General features: G+C 42.3%; 1 protein-coding gene across 1 annotated transcript in view; it reads right to left on the bottom strand.

The window, feature by feature from the left end:
• Positions 1-18,441, bottom strand: part of LOC111973341 (protein eva-1 homolog A) — a 167,803-nt gene extending 149,362 nt beyond the window's left edge. The window contains exon 1 of the mRNA XM_024000676.3: positions 17,866-18,441. Within this exon, the coding sequence (XP_023856444.1) occupies positions 17,866-18,082 (217 nt within the window). The 5' untranslated portion in view covers positions 18,083-18,441. The remainder of the gene's footprint in view (positions 1-17,865) is intronic.
• Positions 18,442-19,011: the final 570 nt, after the last annotated feature.

Genomic DNA, 19,011 nt, shown 5'->3' with positions numbered 1-19,011 from the left:
GTCTCTGAAAGATGGAGATTTGTCTTCCGTTGCCCCTTCCACTAGCACTACCCGAGGGTGCCGCCTTCCTGGCATAGGTGTACTGTGTCCTCAGAATCTTCCACCTCGTATCGACTTCTTCCACTGAAAGTCAAAGCAAAGGGGGAAATATTGAGCAAAGAGCATGATCTTCTGCAAATACTTCCAAGCTTCGTAGACTCACTTTTTTAATTGCAGAGCAGACACACATTTATCAACATTAAGCTATGAAAGAAAACAAAAACAATCGACACATTGTTTAAGTCGATTTGTTAACGGGCTAGCAATGATCTCCCTCCATCCTAGCTAGCAAACAAACGAATAAACAAAACCAGACATAGCCAACGTGTCTATTGTTCAGTGTTGTTGGAATGGTGTATGCTAGCTACATGCAATAGCAAGGCAACCACAACAAAGTCTAAACAACGCCAGCTACAAAGGAACAGGTAGCAAGCTACGTTGGTAGCTAGTGGTCATGTAGCTAGTTACCGAGATAACATTAGTTGGGTAACTATGGACAGACGGTTTTTGGCAAAGTCACTAGTCTACCTAAAAACGTCTTCATAGCAAGTTCAACAATTAACTAGCCGGAAAAGACCAGACGGCTTGCAATCCGCTGCCAGAGAGTGACTTTAGTGTCTCTGTGGGAATACTGGTGACAAGATATATCCTAGAGAAGCGAGCTCTCCTTCACCAGAGCTTATGATCTCCTCCTGGTTATCGCTCCACGATTTCTGTGCTATTTGATCCAAAAAATGTAAACATGCCTTGTAGTTACTTGTCTATCTTGCAGAGAAACGGTCTACTGTGTCCTCCTGAAGCCAGAGCTGCCCTAGCTATTTAAATATGGCATGCTGGAAAGTTACACATTTTCTTGCTCTCGTTGATCTTCTCACATTATCTGATTGGCTCAGAGTAGAAATGTCTGTAGCTGACGGGGAAACCGATTCTACATGTAAAAATGCTAGAACATTTTTGTTAGTCAGGCAGTGTGGTCTCCAAAACACACGTAGTCAGCAAGCGAACGAATGTCAGATGAACGCCAGATGACCGTCAGATCAACATTCGGTGCGGTGTGTGTGTGTGTGTGGTTTCTTAGCTTAGGTCGGGATTTTGCGTATCAGGAAATGCTGCAGAGTTTGACTTGATTACACACAGTTTTGTGGGACATCCTAATCACGTTAAGGCCGTAGGCTACTTCTTCGAGCACTTTAGGCCGACGCATTTCCACACTCAACTAAAATAAACCAAAATGAGTAACTCATTTTGACAGTAGGATTATAGACATAGTGTGGGACATTACATATGTCAATCCTTATCCTAAAAAAGGCCCAAAAAATCTGCCTTGTAGTGGTGCATGATTGAAACTGGGTTGTGTTCATTATGCACCAAATAGAAGAAAACAGGGGTTTGTCCAACCTGACCTTGGCCAATAAGAAATGCTCATTTTAGTTTTTGTTGCAAAGTGTGTGTTTTGTAACAGTGTGCCCTAATGGACACAGCCCAAATGATTCCCTGCATGCTGACCTCACACGGGGAGAAGTGAAAAGTGTTTCCTTTTGTAAAGAACACACCCAGGTGTCTCTCATCACTAGTACAGCTCTCTGTTTCCCCATGAGTCACACTCTCTCTGTGGGATGGGAGACAAGGAGAATGGCATAGCCGTTAGTGTTGACAAGCTCGGCTTCACCTCTCCCACCCCACACACACACACTCTAACATCAAGTTTGAAGTCACCCAGCTCTCTATGCTGACAGGCCCCTAAGGTTATACACTGAGCTTTACAGGAAACCTACTGATCATAACAGTTTGTTGAGGGCTGATAGTTGTCACCCGCTTACCTTGAAAAACAGTTTGCCCTACAGCCAATTCTGTCGAATCAAAAGAATTTACAAAAAACAATAAGATTGACAGAAATATGGCTGACACGCAAATAAAATTCAAAGAGAGGGGGTACAACAATGTTCAGAATAATACCGCCACTGAGAAAATTCGAAACAAACCGAGACATGATCTCGTTTAAGGTCAGTCTCGCAAAAATAAGCATTCTTGCATTTTAACTACCCGCTATTCAAAGAGCTCTGAACAAATTAAGGGTATCGTTCACAAACATCGGCACATTCTAAGATCCAATGACAGTATTGGTAATGTGTTTTCGGACCCTCCCTTGGTCGTAATCTCGCGGGGCAGAAACCTCAGAGATCAACTGGTAAACTCTGATTTACCACCCCAAGATATCCCTTGCTCCCTTTGGTCTCAATGTAGACTTTGATCATAAGCCATTCCTGTGATTATTGTGATTTTGCTATTGTAAATATTTGTAGGCCTTTGTAGCCAAATTGTATCTATGATCGTATGCTATCCATTCATGCTTTTTGTATGTTATTTTTATACCTGAGAATGAACCAATGATATCAGGCCACACCCGGCCATGACTACAGACACCTGTGTGTCCTTTGACACTATATAAACTAGTCACCCACAGTGGTTGCCATTATACCCTGATGAAGACAGCTTGTCTGTTGAAACGTTGGATATTAGGTTATTAAGTCATTGCATCTGAGTTCCTATAGTGTGCGGCTCTCCTTTAATTTTTCAAGTGTTTCTATTCTGCTTGCAAGCACCTCACCTAAACAGGTGTGTGTTTCTTTTGCCTCCAGGCCCCTAAGGTTCACATTTCCCTGAGACTCTTTAGAGCCTGGTTGCCAAAAAAAAAGCCTGCCAGTGCTAAGTGGATATAGACTACCAACACAGCTCCTCCATATGACGCACTCTTACAATTGAGTGTCATACTTTGAGTTCTATCATATAGTCACAAATATAGAACTGTTTGTGGTGTGTGTGTGTGTGTGTGTGTGTGTGTGTGTGTGTGTGTGTGTGTATGTGTGAGATATATGACAGGATATTGGTCATTACGGCTTGACAGACTGCTGCTAGATGACCAGAAATATGCGTCTGTGTGATAAAATAGACACATTTACACTAAATGACATACCAGAGTACACAATGTCACAAAACACTCCACTGATATGTAGCATCCCGTGTTATCTACAATAAAAATGGAATCTAATTTTATTTGACACATGCTTCGCAAACAACAGGTGTAGACTAACAGTGAACTGCTTACCTACGGGCCCTTCCCAACAATACGGAGAGAAAAGAAGAGAGAAATAATAACACAAGGAATATTGATAACTTGGCTATACACAGAACATGGGGTACTAGGGATTAATATGTTCCAGGAAATGTCAATATTGGGACTAATTCATATTTATAAAAAAATCTAAAAATCGGAAGTGCTCATTGAAAGTGTTTAAAACCAAGATATGGTCACTATGCCAGGGTTCTCCCAAAATAAGGTTGCTGCGCCACATGGCCAGCTTGGCTGCACTATGAAAATATTTCACAGCAAGTGAAACTGATATTTAGTAATGATACGAGTCATTTTCTTCGCCAATGAGCCTTATCGTGTTCCTCAATTAATTCAGAGCATTTCAGCAGTAGGCCATCTTGACACGGACCACGCTCGGGACGCCAGAGCGCACCCCGAGTAGGCCATAGCGTTGTCAAATCATACAAACTTTGTAACGCCAGTCAGACAAAAGTCAAATGACCAAAGCGTCTTAGGCGTCTCACAGTACGGATATTGCAATTTATTGCCCTGGCCACATCTGCAGTCCTCATGCCTTCTTGCAGCATGCCTAAGGCACGTCCACACAGCAAAAAAGGACCCTGGGCATCTTTCTTTTGGTGGTTTTCAGAGTCAGTAGAAAGGCCTCTTTAGTGTCCTAAGTGTTCATAACTGTGACCTTAATTGCCTACCGTCTGTAAGCTGTTAGTGTCTTAACGTCCGTTCCACAGGTGCATGTTCATTAATTGTTTATGGTTCATTGAACAAGCATGGGAAACAGGGTTTAAACCCTTTACAATGAAGATCTGTGAAGTTATTTGGATTTTTACGAATTATCTTTGAATGGTCCTGAAGAAATGATGTTTCTTTTTTTGCTGAGTTTACTATTTGGCAAAATTGAGTTGATGATGATACAGATAGCAGATCAGCTCATGAATAACGGGGGATGAAGAGAGGAAACGGTTTGTTTAAATATCCAGATATCTTAACTCTGTTTAAAAAAATCCATATCTACTCTCATACCGTTTGTTGATCGGACATTTTCTACCAAAGCTCTCATATGGATAGCAATACAAGAGCGCAGAGAAGCAGGGGAAATGTTGTAGGCATATTTTGACATGCAAAGGCGCGATGTGCATTGATAATGCAACCTATAGATTAGATAATTTTCACGCGAGACAGGAGTCAGTATTTTGGGTTTCAGTGGGATTGGGACGATAAGAAAATAGCCTAGGATCTATATTAAGCCATATAAGGCTACTATGTGTTTCAATATGCTTTGTGTTGGTTGTAGTCACGACAGACAAAGATGTATAGTTAAGCAAACTTTACTAGGCATGTTGTCAACCAGCACATGAAATAAGGTAAGTAACAATTGGTTGCCGTTTCCTGTGTAACATCAATATGAGTAACGTCAATATTGCTACACTATGTGAGTCAACAGATATATAATTCACTTGATTTAGGCTACATTATTGCATGCTAAATGTGTCCGATCAGTGATGAGCTACTCATGAGCTACCACTGCCACTTGTCCAGCAAGAGATCAAATAACCAAATATAAAGACAAGAGATTCCGTGAAACAAAATCACATTGAGTGATTATCAAACGAGTCACGGGCTTATGGTACAGGAGTACAACATGTTCTGATCAGCTAATATGTGAGTAAACTAGAAAAAAGATCATCATTAGCACTCAATTTAGCTAGCATTTCCCCAGCCTAATTGCTACCAAATATCCAAACAGGGATTCAGTGAAAACAAATATCTGACATCGATTGATTTATCTTGATGAGTCCCTAAGCTTGTCTCAAAAGAGCATGGTAGCGTTATCCCAATAAAAACGGTGCTGAAATTGTGATCTAGATGACCACAAATGACTATCGCTTTAAATGAGTATAACGGTTATATATGACTGGGAGTTTCACCAAGGATTTGATACATGCCTTCAATTGCATTAGCCTACTTTATTCCACTATTTGAATCATTCAGTTGATCCTAACTAAGGTGCCTTTTCCTCTCTCTCTGTGCTTTTTATAGGCCCAATGGCTGTTTCCTCGTCTCCTCACTCTGCTGCCGCCCACCTCCGCCGCATTGTTCTCAACGCCAGTTTAAATCAATATAACCTATTGTTTTCTAGTAATCTGCCTTTTTTTGGGGTTTCGGCTCATTTCATTTCTTTGACGTCAGACCAGGCCTGGGCTCAGGCTTCAGCTCACCGGGCTTTGGTCCGACCGGGAATCTCATTTTCAGTTCTGATGAGAACTCTAAACTGCATTCGGGTGGCGTGTGCAGTCCGGCAGTGTCAATTATGCGCGTGCTTTGAATTTATGTGGACTTTGTGTGAAGTAAATACACTAGACTAAAGGCTTCCATGTGATAACCTGTTTGGATAATGTGCTATTAGATTTTTTTGCCAATCTGCTGCACATGTTGTGTATTTTGTAGAATTGCAGGAAAATGTTATAATTTCCCGGGTCTTGTCATTAAAACATTTCGGGATATGTGAAGAGTGGTCCCGGGACAGTCCCGGGATCCCAGTTACCCGTGTTAATCCCTAACTAGTACCGAGTTGATGTGCAGGGTTACAAGATAAATTGAGGTAGAGATGTACAGTGTCTTCAGTTACAGCCTGAATTTTAAATGGATTAAATTGAGATGGCCTACACACAACACCACATAATGTCAAAGTTGAATTGTGTTCTTAGACATTTAAAAAAATGTATAAAAGATGAAATGTCTTTAGTCTAAGTATTCAACCCCTTTGTAATGGAAAGCCTAAATAAGTTCACGAGTAACAACGTGCTTGATAAGTCACATAATAAATTGCATGGACTCACTGTGTGAAATAATAATGTTTAACATAATTTTTTTATTACCTAATTTCTGTACACCACACACACAAATCTGTAAAGTCCCTTGGTCGAGCAGTGAATTTCCAACACAGAATCAACCACAACTATCAGGAAGGTATTACAATGTCTCGCAAAAAAGGGCACCTATTGATAGATGGGTCAAAATAAAAAAGCAGCCATTGAATATCCCTTTGAGCATGGTAATTAATCACACTGTGGCATCCTTCCTAACTCAGTTGCCAGAGAGGAAGGAAACGGCTCAGGGATTTCACCATGAGGCCAATTGTGACTTTAAAACAGTTGCAGAGTTTAATGGTTGTGATGGGAGAAAACTGAGGATGGATCAACAACAATGTAGTTAATCCACAATAGTAACCTCATTGACATAGTAAAAAGAAGGAAGACTGTACAGATTACAAATATTTCTAAACATGCATCTTGTTTGCAACAAGGCACGTAAGTAATACTGCAAAAATGGGGTAAAGCAATTAACTTTTAGCCCTGAATACAAAATATTATGTTTGGGGCAAATCCAATACAACACATTACTGAGTACCATCTCCATATTTTCAAGCATAGTGGTGGCTGCATCATCTTATGGATATGCTTGAAATCGTTAAGGACTAGGGAGTTTTTCAGGATACAAAATAAAGGGAATGGAGCTGAGCACCGACAATATCCTAGAGGAAAACCTGGTTCAGTCTACTTTCTACAAGACACTGGGAGATGAATTCACCTTTCAGCAGGACAATAACCTAAAAGACAAGGACAAATTTACAGTGGAGTTGCTTACCAAGACGACATTGAATGTTCCTGATTGGCCTAGTTAGTTGTGACTTAAAATCAGCTTGTAAATCTTTGGCAAGACCTGAAAATGTCTGTTTAGTAATAATCAACAACCAACTTGACAGACCTTGACGAACTTTTCGAAGAATAATGTGCAAATACTGTACAATTCAGGTGTGCAAAGTACTTAGAAACGTACCCAGAAACACTCGCAACTGTAATCACTGCCAAAGGTCATTCTAACATGTACTGGCTCAGGGGTGTGAATACTTATGTAAATTACATATTTCTGTATTCAATTTTCAATTAATTAGCAAACATTTCCAAAACATGTTTTCACTGGCATTATGGGGTATTGTGTGAAGATGGGCGAGAAAAAAAATATTTTAATCCATTTTGAATTCAGGCTGTAACGCAACAAAATGTGGAATAAGTCAAGGGGTATGAATACTTTCTGAAGGCACTGTAGGTACAGTACCAGTCCAAAGTTTGGACACCTACTCATTTAAGGGTTTTTATTTATTTGTACTATTTTCTACACTGTAGAATAATAGTGAAGACATCAAAACTATGAAATAACACATATGGAATCATGTAGTAACCAAAAGTGTTAAACAAATCAAAATATATTATAGATTCTTCAAAGTAGCCACCTGCCTTGATGACAGCTTTGCACACTCTTGGCATTCTCTCAACCAGCTTCACCTGGAATGCTTTTCAAACAGTCTTGAAGGACTTCCCACATATGCTGAGAACTTGTTGGCTGCTTTAACTTCACTCTTCAGTCCAACTCATCCCAAACCATCTCAATTGGGTTGAGGTCGGGCGATTGTGGAGGCCAGGTCATCTGATGCAGCACTCCATCACTCTCCTTCTTGGTTAATAACACTTACACAGCCTGGAGGTGTGTTGGGTCATTGTCCTGATGAAAAATAAAATGATAGTCCCACTAAAACCAAACCAGATGGGATGGAGTATCACTGCAGAATGTTGTGGAAGCCATGCTGGTTAACTGTGCCTTGAATTCTAAATAAATCCCCGACAGTGTCACCAGCAAAGCACCATCACACCACCTCCTCCATGCTTCACTGTGGGAACTACACATGCGGAGATCATCCGTTCACCTACTCTGCGTCTCACATAGACACGGCGGTTTGGAACCAAACATCTCAAATTTGGACTCTGCAGACCAAAGGACAGATTTCCACCGGTCTAATGTCCATTGCTCGTGTTTCTTGGCCCAAGCAAGTCTCTTCTTATTATTGGTGTCCTTTAGTAGTGGTTTCTTTGCAGCAATTTGACTGTGAAGGCCTGATTCTCGCAGTCTCCTCTGAACAGTTGATGTTGAGATGTGTCTGTTACTTGAACTCTGTGAAGCATTTATTTGGGCTGAAATCTAAGGTGCAGTTAACTCTAATGAACTTATCCTCTGCAGCAGAGTTAACTCTGGGTCTACCTTTCCTGTGGTCCTCATGAGACCCAGTTTCATCATAGTGCTTGATGGTTTTTCTGACTGCACTTGAAGAAACTTTCAAAGTTCTTGAAATTTTCCGGATTGACTGACCTTCATGTCTTAAAGTAATAGACTGTCGATTCTCTTTTGTTATTTGAGCTGTTCTTGGTCTTTTACCAAATAGCGCTATCTTCTGTATACCACAATACCTTGTCACACCTGCTAATTTAAATGCATTCCAGATGACACACCTCATGAAGCTGGTTGAGAGAATGCCAAGAGCGTGCAAAGCTATGGTGGCTACTTTGAAGAATCTCAAATATATATATTTTTGGTTAGTACATGATTCCATTTGTGTTATTTCATAGTTTTGATGTCTTCACTACTATTCTACAATGTAGGTGTGTCCAGACTTTTGACTGGTACTGTAGGCATAAAGTGACTAGGCAACAGAATAGATAAACAGTAGCAGCAGCGTATGTGATGAGTCAAAAGAGTTAAAAGGGTCAATTCAGAGATTGACCTTGGGGCTTGGGGGTAAAAGCTGTTCAGGGTCGTGTTGTTTCCAGACTTGGTGTATCGGTAACTGCTTGCCGTGCGATAGCAGAGAGAACAGTCTATGACTAGGGTGGCTGGAGTCTTCAACAATTTTTAGGGCCTTCCTCTGACACCACCTGGTATAGAGGTCCTGGATGTCAGGGATCTCGTCCCCAGTGATGTACTGGGCTGTATGCACCACCACCTGGTATAGAGGTCCTGGATGTCAGGGATCCCATCCCCAGTGATGTACTGGGCTGTATGCACCACCACCTGGTATAGAGGTCCTGGATGGCAGGGATCTCGTCCCCAGTGATGTACTGGGCTGTATGCACCACCACCTGGTATAGAGGTCCTGGATGGCAGGGATCTCGTCCCCAGTGATGTACTGGGCTGTATGCACCACCACCTGGTATAGAGGTCTGGATGGCAGGGATCCGTCCCCAGTGATGTACTGGGCTGTATGCACCACACCTGGTATAGAGGTCCTGGATGGCAGGGATCTCTCCCCAGTGATGTACTGGGCTGTATGCACCACCACCTGGTATAGAGGTCCTGGATGGCAGATCTCGTCCCCAGTGAGTTACTGGGCTGTATGCACCACCACCTGGTATAGAGGCCTGGATGGCAGGGATCCCGTCCCCAGTGATGTACTGGGCTGTATGCACCACCACCTGGTATAGAGGTCCTGGATGGCATGGTCCGTCCCCAGTGATGTACTGGGCTGTATGCACCACCACCTGGTATAGAGGTCCTGGACGGCAGGGATCTCGTCCCCAGTGATGTACTGGGCTGTATGCACCACCACCTGGTATAGAGGTCGTGGATGGCAGGGATCTCGTCCCCAGTGATGTACTGGGCTGTATGGACCACCACCTGCCAAGCAGTGATGCAGCTAGTCAAGATACTCTCAATGGTGCAGATTCCCAAGAATGTGAGGGCCCATGTCAATTATTTTCAGCTTGTTGAGGGGAAAGAGGCATTGTCGTATCTTTTACACGACTGTATTGGACCATGATACTTCCTTAGTGATGTGGACACAGAAGAACTCGAAGATCTCGACCAACTCCACTACAGCCCTGCCGATGGGATTTTATGACGTTTTGCTCGAGACTGTCGATAGCGATGAATCGAGTATTTCACAATCTGGCTCCATGGAGCATCAGTGAGCTACGTTATAGTTCAGTTTCTTCTTCTTCCTTTCTGTTTAAGATAATACTATCCCCCCCTCCTTCCTACTGACTCTGTCCCCCCTCCCCTCCCCCCAGCCACCCGCCTCGGCCCGCCGTAGACAAAAGAAGCAGGAGGCGAAGTAGGGGATTTGTTTGGACAGAGCTCACCTGGCACACAGACACAGAAAGACAGTAGTGCTCAAGAAAAAGCCCTGTGAAGGAGGGGCTGAGTGGGGAAAGGAGGGGTGAGTTAGAAAGGGGAGGTATGGTGAGGAAAGGGGGAGGAGGAGGAGAGGGGTAGTGGAGAGGGGGTAAGGGAAGTGTTGAGGAAAGAAGCTTGGAGAAGCAAGGGAATGGGGGGGGATGAGGGAAGAAGGGATGGGGATAAGAGGAGTGTGGAGAGGTGCTGAGAGGGGGTTACATGGTAAAAGAGGGGAGGGGGCCTGGTGCACTCCAACCAGCTCTCAAAAATCAGAGCAGGATTAAGATATGAGAGGCTTCAAGGGGATCTGGATAATGAAGGGAGGTGTGTGTGTGTGTGTGCGTGCGTGCGTGCGTGTGTGCGTGCGTGCGTGGGTGTGTTAGGGATGGGCATTTGAAATTATTTTTTTATGCTGCTGCCGTCTCTTTACAGTTGAAGTCGGAAGTTTACATACACTTAGGTTGGAGTCATAAAAACTCGTTTTTCAACCACTTCACAAATTTCTTGTTGACAAACTATAGTTTTGGCAAGTCGGTCCGGACATCTACTTTATACATGACACAAGTAATTTTTCCAACAATTGTTTACAGACAGATTATTTCACTGTATCACAATTCCAGTGGGTCAGAAGTTTACATACACTAAGTTTACTTTGCCTTTTAAACAGCTTGAAAAGTCCAGAAAATGATGTCTTGGCTTAAAGAAGCTAATGATAGGCTAATTGACATAATTTGAGTCAATTGGAGGTGTACCTGTGGATATATTTCAAGGCCTACCTCTTTGCTTGACATCATTGGAAAATCAAAAGAAATCAGCAAAGACCTCAGAAAAAAAATTGTAGACCTCCACAAGTCTGGTTCATCCTTGGGAGCAATTCCCAAACGCCTGAAGGTACCATTGTTTGTACCACATCTGTACAAACAATGGTACGCAATTATAAACACCATGGGGCCACACAGCTGTCATACCTGTAACGATCTTCTTCATCTGAAGAACAGGAAAGATCGGACCAAAATGCAGCGTGGTACGTGTCCATGTTAAATTTATTATAACTGAACACTGAATACAAAATAACAAAAGTGAAACAACAAAAATCGAAACAGTCCTGAAAGGTGACACAACACAAAACAGGAAACAACTACCCACAAACACCAGGTGGGAAAATGATACCTAAGTATGGATCTCAATCAGAGACAACGATAGACAGCTGCCTCTGATTGGGAACCATACCAGGCCAAACACATAGAAATACAAAACATAGAATGAAAAACATAGAATGCCCACCCCAACTCACGCCCTGACCAAACCAAAATAGAGACATAAAAAAGGAACTAAGGTCAGGACGTGACAATACCACTCAGGAAGGAGACGCGTTCTGTCTCCTAGAGATGAATGTACTTTGGTGCGAAAAGTCCAAATCAATCCCAGAACAACAGCAAAAGACCTTGTGAAGATGCTGGAGGAAACAGATACAAATGTATCTAAATCCACAGTAAAACGAGTCCTATATCGACATAACCTGAAAGGCCGCTCAGCAGGGAAGAAGCCACTGCTCCAAAACAGCCATAACAAAGCCAGACTACGGTTTGCAACTGCACATGGGGACTAAGATCGTACTTTTTGGAGAAATGTCCTCTGGTCTGATGAAACAAAATAGAACTGTTGGGTTTACCAAATGGACAATGACCCTAGCATACTTCCAAAGTTGTGGATAAATGGCTTAAGGACAACAAAGTCAACATATTGGAGTGGCCATCACAAAACCCTGACCTCAATCCTACAGACATTTGTTGGCAGAACTGAAAAAGTGTGTGCGAAGAAGGAGGCCTACAAACCTGACTCAGTTACACCAGCTCTGTCAGGAGGAATGGGCCAAAATTCACCCAACTTATTGTGGGAAGCTTGTGGAAGGCTACCCAAAATGTTTGACCAAGTAAAACAATTTAAAGGCAATGCTACCAAATATTAATTGAGTGTATGTAAACTTCTGACTCACTGGGAAGGTGATGAAAGAAATAAAAACTGAAATAAATTATTCTACTATTATTCTGACATTTCACATTCTTAAAATAAAGTGGTGATCCTAACTGACCTAAGACAGGGAATTTTTACTAGGATTAAATGTCAGGAATTGTGAAAAACTGAGTTTAAATGTATTTCTTACTCAACGACACTGATTATTGTGCAAAATAAATTATAATTGGATATGTTGAAAGAAAGTAAACACATTAAGTGTCCTGAATAATGATACTTAGTTAACCATACTTAGTTAGCCCTTTTTCCCACCTGTCGTTGTAGGAAGTTATCTTTGTTAGCGGCATTATAGCCGAGTTAAGCTTCACGGTCGTTTCTGTATGTTTATTGTTTTGTTGGCGACATCATTAAAATAAAAGTATGTACGCTCACCACGCTGCGCTTTGGTCTACTTCCTTTGACGGCCGTGACAGGACTTCCCACCACCAACGGACCAAGCAGCGTGGTAAGGAGGAGCAGCGTGTTCAGGACTCCTGGACATGGGAGGAGATCCTGGACGGTAAGGGACCCTGGAGGCAGGCTGCGGAGTATCGCCGTCCAAGGGAGGAACTGGAGGCAGCGAGAGCAGAGCGGTGGCGATATGAGGAGGCAGTCCCCAAAATGTTTTTTGGGGGGGCCACACGAGGAGATTGGCTGAGTCAGGTTATAGACCTGAGCCATCTCCCCGTGCTTACCGTGGCTAGTCAGGCACCAGATTATGCGTGCACCAGGTTCAGGTTAGTCAGGCACCAGATTATGCGTGCACCAGGTTCAGGTTAGTCAGGCACCAGGTTATGCGGCTCTGCGCCGTGTGTCTCCAGTGCGCTCTCATAGCCCAGTGCGCTCTCTGCAAGCTCCCCGCAGTTGCCATGCTAGAGTTGGCATTCAGCCAGGAGGGATTGTGCCGGCTCAGCGCTCCTGGTCTCCGGTGCATCTCTTCGGCAAGGGTTAACCTGCACCAGCTCTACGCACGGTATCCCCAGTTCGCCAGGAGAACCCAGTGGTTCCCATGCTGGTTTTACATTGAGGTCCCGGGTGAGGTTAGGTTAGCATGCTCTCCAAGTGGGTGCTGTTGCTAAATCTTGCTACTCCATGCATGTACACGAGCAACCAGCAAAGCTTCCAACACTTTGTTTAATCAGACATCACATTTGGTAACGGGAACACAATCAAACACAATGCTAAGATTTGGGAGGCCCTCTTTGGAAAATGTTGATTAAAACGCAAAACTGTGGGTTTTGAATCGCCATGTATGCTCACGTCAAGAGCAGAGACAGGAAGGCAAGATGGATCATTAGCCCTCCAGCCACACACACACATTAGTTAAGAGGGTTTGACCTTTGTTGACCCCGTGACCGTTTAACAGCCATTGACTGAGGTTAAACGGGTCTCCCGGCCACAGGTTTACGAGACACAGAAAGAGAAAGAGAGGGGGAAAGTTTTCACTGTAACACCCTGGTGGGTCTACAATAATAGAGACCTATGGAGCAACCCTGCATGACGCTTTAGGCTGGACGACACCGAAAGAAAGATTGGGTCAAATACTTTCTGCAGCTGGGGTCATATGTCACACTGGTAGACAATGTGTGCCTGAGAGAATGTGTTATCCCAAAGGCATAGAAAAGGTGAATTAAGGTAATGTTTACGTGCAAAGAAACTTCAAAACAAGTCATTAGTAACTTCAAAACAAGTCATTTAAGCTAGACAAAATGATTTTCAGAATCTTTGACTTGAAATCTGGATGGACTGTCCCTTTAAAGTTCCAATGTTGTATACCTGTCATTGCTGGGAAAAGGACCGACGTTTCAAGCACTATGATTCAATGTCCAACTACTGATAATGATGGCGGTTCTAATTCCCCAAGAAAAGCTTGGGATAAGATAAAGGTATTTTAATATTAAAGGTTCAGTAAGTATGAATTTAGTCCACAAATGTACCGAAATATCTATTTTATGTGAATAGTTTATGATTAGTGAATGCCATAGTGTAGTTATCCCTATTAGCTGAAATCATGTTTTTTCAAAGCCATTTTAGCTGTTGCGCTAGCTGTTCGGTCCGATCAGATTCACAAATCTTGGGAATTCGTCGCTGATTAAAGTTGTATTGGAATTTGCAGATGTTGTTGGTCAGTAATGAATCTGCTAGCTTCTGACATGACCGACTGCATCTTTAAAGAGCTAGCTCATAGCCCAAGGGGAGCTTCCACATTAAAAGCTCACTCCCCACTTCTAATGAAATAAAATTGTATTTGTCACATGTGCCGAATACAACAGGTACAACCTTACAGTGAAATACTTACTAACAAGCCCTTAAAGAAAAGAATCTTTGTCCAGTACGAGGTGAGTAATCACTATCCTGATGTCCAGAAGCTCTTTTCGGTCATAGGAGACGGTGGCAGAAACATTATGTACAAAATAAGTTGCGAAAAAACACACACAATAGCACAAAAAACGTAAAACGGCAGCCATCTCCTCCGGCGCCATTAAATGAGTCATTCAGGCAGCTGTGTGTTGGAATGATAGAGGTGATAAGGAGAGATATACCTCAATTACCTACCACCAACATTTTTTTTTTTATATCTAAGCGTGAATTAAATAGTTCAACGCTTGCTCTGATTCAGAGGGGTTGGGTTAAATGCGGAAGACACATTTCAGTTGAATGCATTCAGTTAAATGCGGAAGACACATTTCAGTTGAATGCATTCAGTTAAATGCGGAAGACACATTTCAGTTGAATGCATTCAGTTAAATGCGGAAGACACATTTCAGTTGAATGCATTCAGTTGAACAACTGACTAGGTGTCCCCCTATCACCTATACTTGCATGCTATTTAAGCTAACATTGTCAGCACTGGTTTAGCTTTGATTTCTAGAGCGAACATGACATTATGACAACTGGAAATGCATGACTAGCACTGATATGCACTGGTTATATGTACACATCCTTACTTGAGATAAGTGCACGCAAGTTGGACTTAAGCCTAAATCATTCATTACAGTCAATGTGCGATTTGAAAAAGCATTTGACTTAAGTGCATTAGGATCCAGGCCTTGCTCATCTCATCTCCTCTCCTTTATGACCCCTGACCTAAGACAACACGATAGACCTAAGAGTTACGGTGAAAAGTAATTGGAAACCAACTCGTCCTTATACCTATCCTCTGAAGGGGAAGGAGACAGGAAAGGAAGCCATTAAGTACAATTTAGTTGCAGCTTCCAACCATGAGACATATCGTCTAGCCTCTCCTCCCTGCAGATGTATGCTAGGCCTAGAGACGGCCATCTTCATCAGCTTCTGTCACCCTCCTCAGCTCAGCAGCAGCTGTCAATCAGAGGCTTGGTACTTGGTCTCCAGGGAGACGACAGCTGGCCAAGAATGTGCCTTATTGCTAAAGTTCTCTGTCAGTCCCCCAGATGGCATTTGGAAGCAGAATTATTTTCTTAATTCACATTGAATTGAATGCTGCCTAGTCATCAGTTTTTGCTTGTTGCGTTGGAGTGGTCCTGTTGAGCAAACAAGATTGATTTTGGGGACTCGGGTCTCAAATTCCGAACCCCCGGCCCTATTACTAATATCATTTAGGAGTTTAGGAACCAGGAATTGCATTTCCTTTCCCATCCCCCAACGGGACAAAGTACTGGAATCAATAGACCATTGGAAATTCCTTATGGCAAAGTCCTCCTAATGAAAGAAATGTGTTTATGTTGCTACAAAGCTGCCGAATTAGAGATTTTCTAGATTTCGCAGAATTAACTCCTGCCTCTGACCCAATGTTTTGATAATAGTGTAACATGTTTTCTCTGAGGTTGCATTAAAGGCCTATCGATTGACTCAATCTAGTTCTTGACAATACTGAGTGGAAGAGACTCTAGATGTAAAGTTGTCAGCCTTTTAAGGTGTAATGACAGCTGTCACCTACGCAACAGGCCGCAAAAGTAGGGTTAAGTTAACTTCAAACTTCACACACAAGTTAACTTAACACATCTGCTCTTTAAAACCTTGGCCCCCCGGTCAGGCATTTGTCTGCTCATTTAAAACCATTAGGAGACCCATTAGAAGCCAATTCACATTGACACAAAGCTCTCTTCCTGGTTTATGGCACTGTAAACACAACTTCCATCCCTGCTGCTGCTACTCAGTCTGAAACAAGGTAGCTGGCCTGGCCTGGGGGCTGGAGAAGAGTTGGCCTCCAACCTCAAATGAGAGAACAGTGGTGTCTTCTGAAGTTTCCCTTGCTGACTTTCTTGCCAGGTCTCCCTGGAAAAGGTGGTTTTCTATCCCAAGAGACAGCTATTGGTTAAATAAAGGTTAAACAAGTATTACTGTGTTATACTGGTACTGTGTATTCTGCATGTGAAATGAACTGAATTTATAATGAAACTTTGCGGGCTACGTTTCCATTCATTACAATAGACCACCACAGTTAGGGCTTGCTCTTTACAGTGTGGCAAATAGCAAGAAAACATCCACATGAGTAATGTTACGTGTGTCCATATCTGCCAATGCTCTTGCAATATTCTCAATATGGCTGTGTTGGAAGTCGGAAGAATGTGGGTTATTTATTTTTTAGACCGGGTGAGGTAGTAGCATAAGCTTTCATGAAGTAAAACATTAACTCCATTTTTGTCATGTCTTAGTCTACACACATGGTCAGGAAGTTATGTGTGCTATTTACAAATGTGAGTTAGTGTACAAGGCTTACAACACCTGATACTGAGGCATGGGTACAGTAAAAGCAAAAGAGTTATTTTGAAGTGCATGTGGGTCATTGACAAGCAGCAAAACAATAGGGCACATGTTTATCCAGGGCACCGAGCACATGAGGCTTTCAGCATGTTTAAAGCCAGTAACATTTCCTGTAAAATCATAGAATGAAATAGACCTACACTTAATTTGGAATAATATGACTGTACCTTGTTGAGATTAGTGCAACTCTATACCTTATAACAACAAAAAAACATTGTTTTAGGGCTTAGTTGTCATATTCTGACGAATACTGTAGCAAAAAAACAGTACTGTTACTCTATGGAATGTCATGCCTTAAGCACTAGATATAGCCTATAATATCAATGTCACTTGCATGTGAAGCCATGGGATACATTACCACCATTGTTTACGTTTGTGTTGGTGGTCCACTCTTTGATGGCATGCACATCTTACAGAGTGTACCTTTTAAAAGCTATGGTCTTTTAGCCTACTATGAAACAAACACACATGACAGGTTGCAACACGCCAATGCGGGCCCATTGACTACAAAACAAGTAGGCTAGTAAAAAACTGCAACCAATAACAATTTACACTGTATTCTGCAAATCTGAAACCCAGGCTGTATTTAGACTGGTAGCCCAATTCTAATATATTTTTTCTCTCACTAATTGGTCTTTTGACCAATTTATATCATTTCTGAAAAAGAGCTGATGTGAAAAGATCTGATGTGATTGGTCAAAATACAAATTAGTGGAAACAATATAAGAATTGGGCTGCCTGTCTAAAGGCAGCCAAAGTAGCCCACAATACTTTCTGTGCAATGACCACGACTTAATAAAATCCCCTGACCACCATGCACTATGGCTTTCTGTATCACTTGCTGTAGCCCAAAACAACTCTTTAAAGCGTTTACGTCACATATACATAATGCACACTACAACGGTTAAACAAAAGCAGCATTAATTATACAGGGGTAAGCATGCTTTCCCAACCTGAAAACTCAGAGGAACTGTTGGTGAAGTTGCAGAAGACCGTCAGACACGTTATTCCCAACAAGAGTGCGTAATTGATGGCTGGAGGCACATCTGGGAAGAACATCCTTGAAACTGCGAGAAGTTTCGAGTTTCTTATTCTCCACGTTCTGAAAGTCCAGCGTTGCTTTAGGTTCTGTGTCGCGAGCAGCAGTATACGCTCAGTCCCATTGCTCATGCTCCGAATCACCTCATCATCCCTGAGAGGAAGAGAAGGAACGACAGCTCAAGCCAAGCGGCGATGCACTAGGGAACTTCTATTTCGAACTGCGTGTCCAAGTGGCTGGCCCATCTCAGAGAAGAAAAGACGAAGCGAGAGGTTTTACGAAGCCAAAATCTGTCTGCGAAAATAAGCCCACGAAGTGAGGAATTTTGGTACGGTCAACGAGAGAGTATCGAATTTGATCATCAACAAAAAATAATTGCTAAATTGCTACGTGTCGCTTATTTGATCAAATATACGTTTTGTAATGTTTAGGTTGTTAGGAATGCACTAATATAAGTGGACGCACGTGGCATTTTGGCAACTTTGAGAAAAAACGACTTTATTTCAGAGTTGTGCCTTTTGTTAGAGATAGAGGACGCATCATGGATATTTAAGCAATAATACATGAGGCCATGTGTTCTGACATTTTTATAATGGCTGTGAAGTGGTCATAGCCACAAGGCGAAGCTGACTGGTGTAGACCACCAAAGCCATGATAAAAATGTCAGAACGCATGGCCTTTCATGTATTTTCATGTATTTCCCAAACCATTCATTTTTCAACAAAACATGATGCTACATTCACCAAAACTGGTTGTCAAGTGCAATTTTAGTTGTTCTATGGTTGTTAGTTCCATTTGTAAGCGATGGTTGATAGTTCAAGAACTTTGCAGGTTGCTATGGCAAACAAAAATCATTGCTATGGAGGCTATTTCCCCCTTGTGAGCTAGCCAACTACACAGCTAACACATTCACTTCAGACTGAAGCTGGAAAGGCAGAGAACGAGCTGCATTTCGTTTCGTTTTACCTGTTTTTCTATTGACATTTCTTTGCATAGATCCATAGAAGTATGTTGATTCATGATTTTGACTGGCTAAGAAAAACTGCCTGTCTGTCTCGTC

The sequence above is a fragment of the Salvelinus sp. IW2-2015 genome, linkage group LG14, assembly GCF_002910315.2.
Source record: "Salvelinus sp. IW2-2015 linkage group LG14, ASM291031v2, whole genome shotgun sequence".
In the NCBI taxonomy this organism is placed as follows: Eukaryota; Metazoa; Chordata; class Actinopteri; order Salmoniformes; family Salmonidae; genus Salvelinus; species Salvelinus sp. IW2-2015.
The sequence above is the reverse complement of the archived record's forward strand: the minus strand, read 5'-3'. Positions and strand labels throughout refer to the sequence as shown.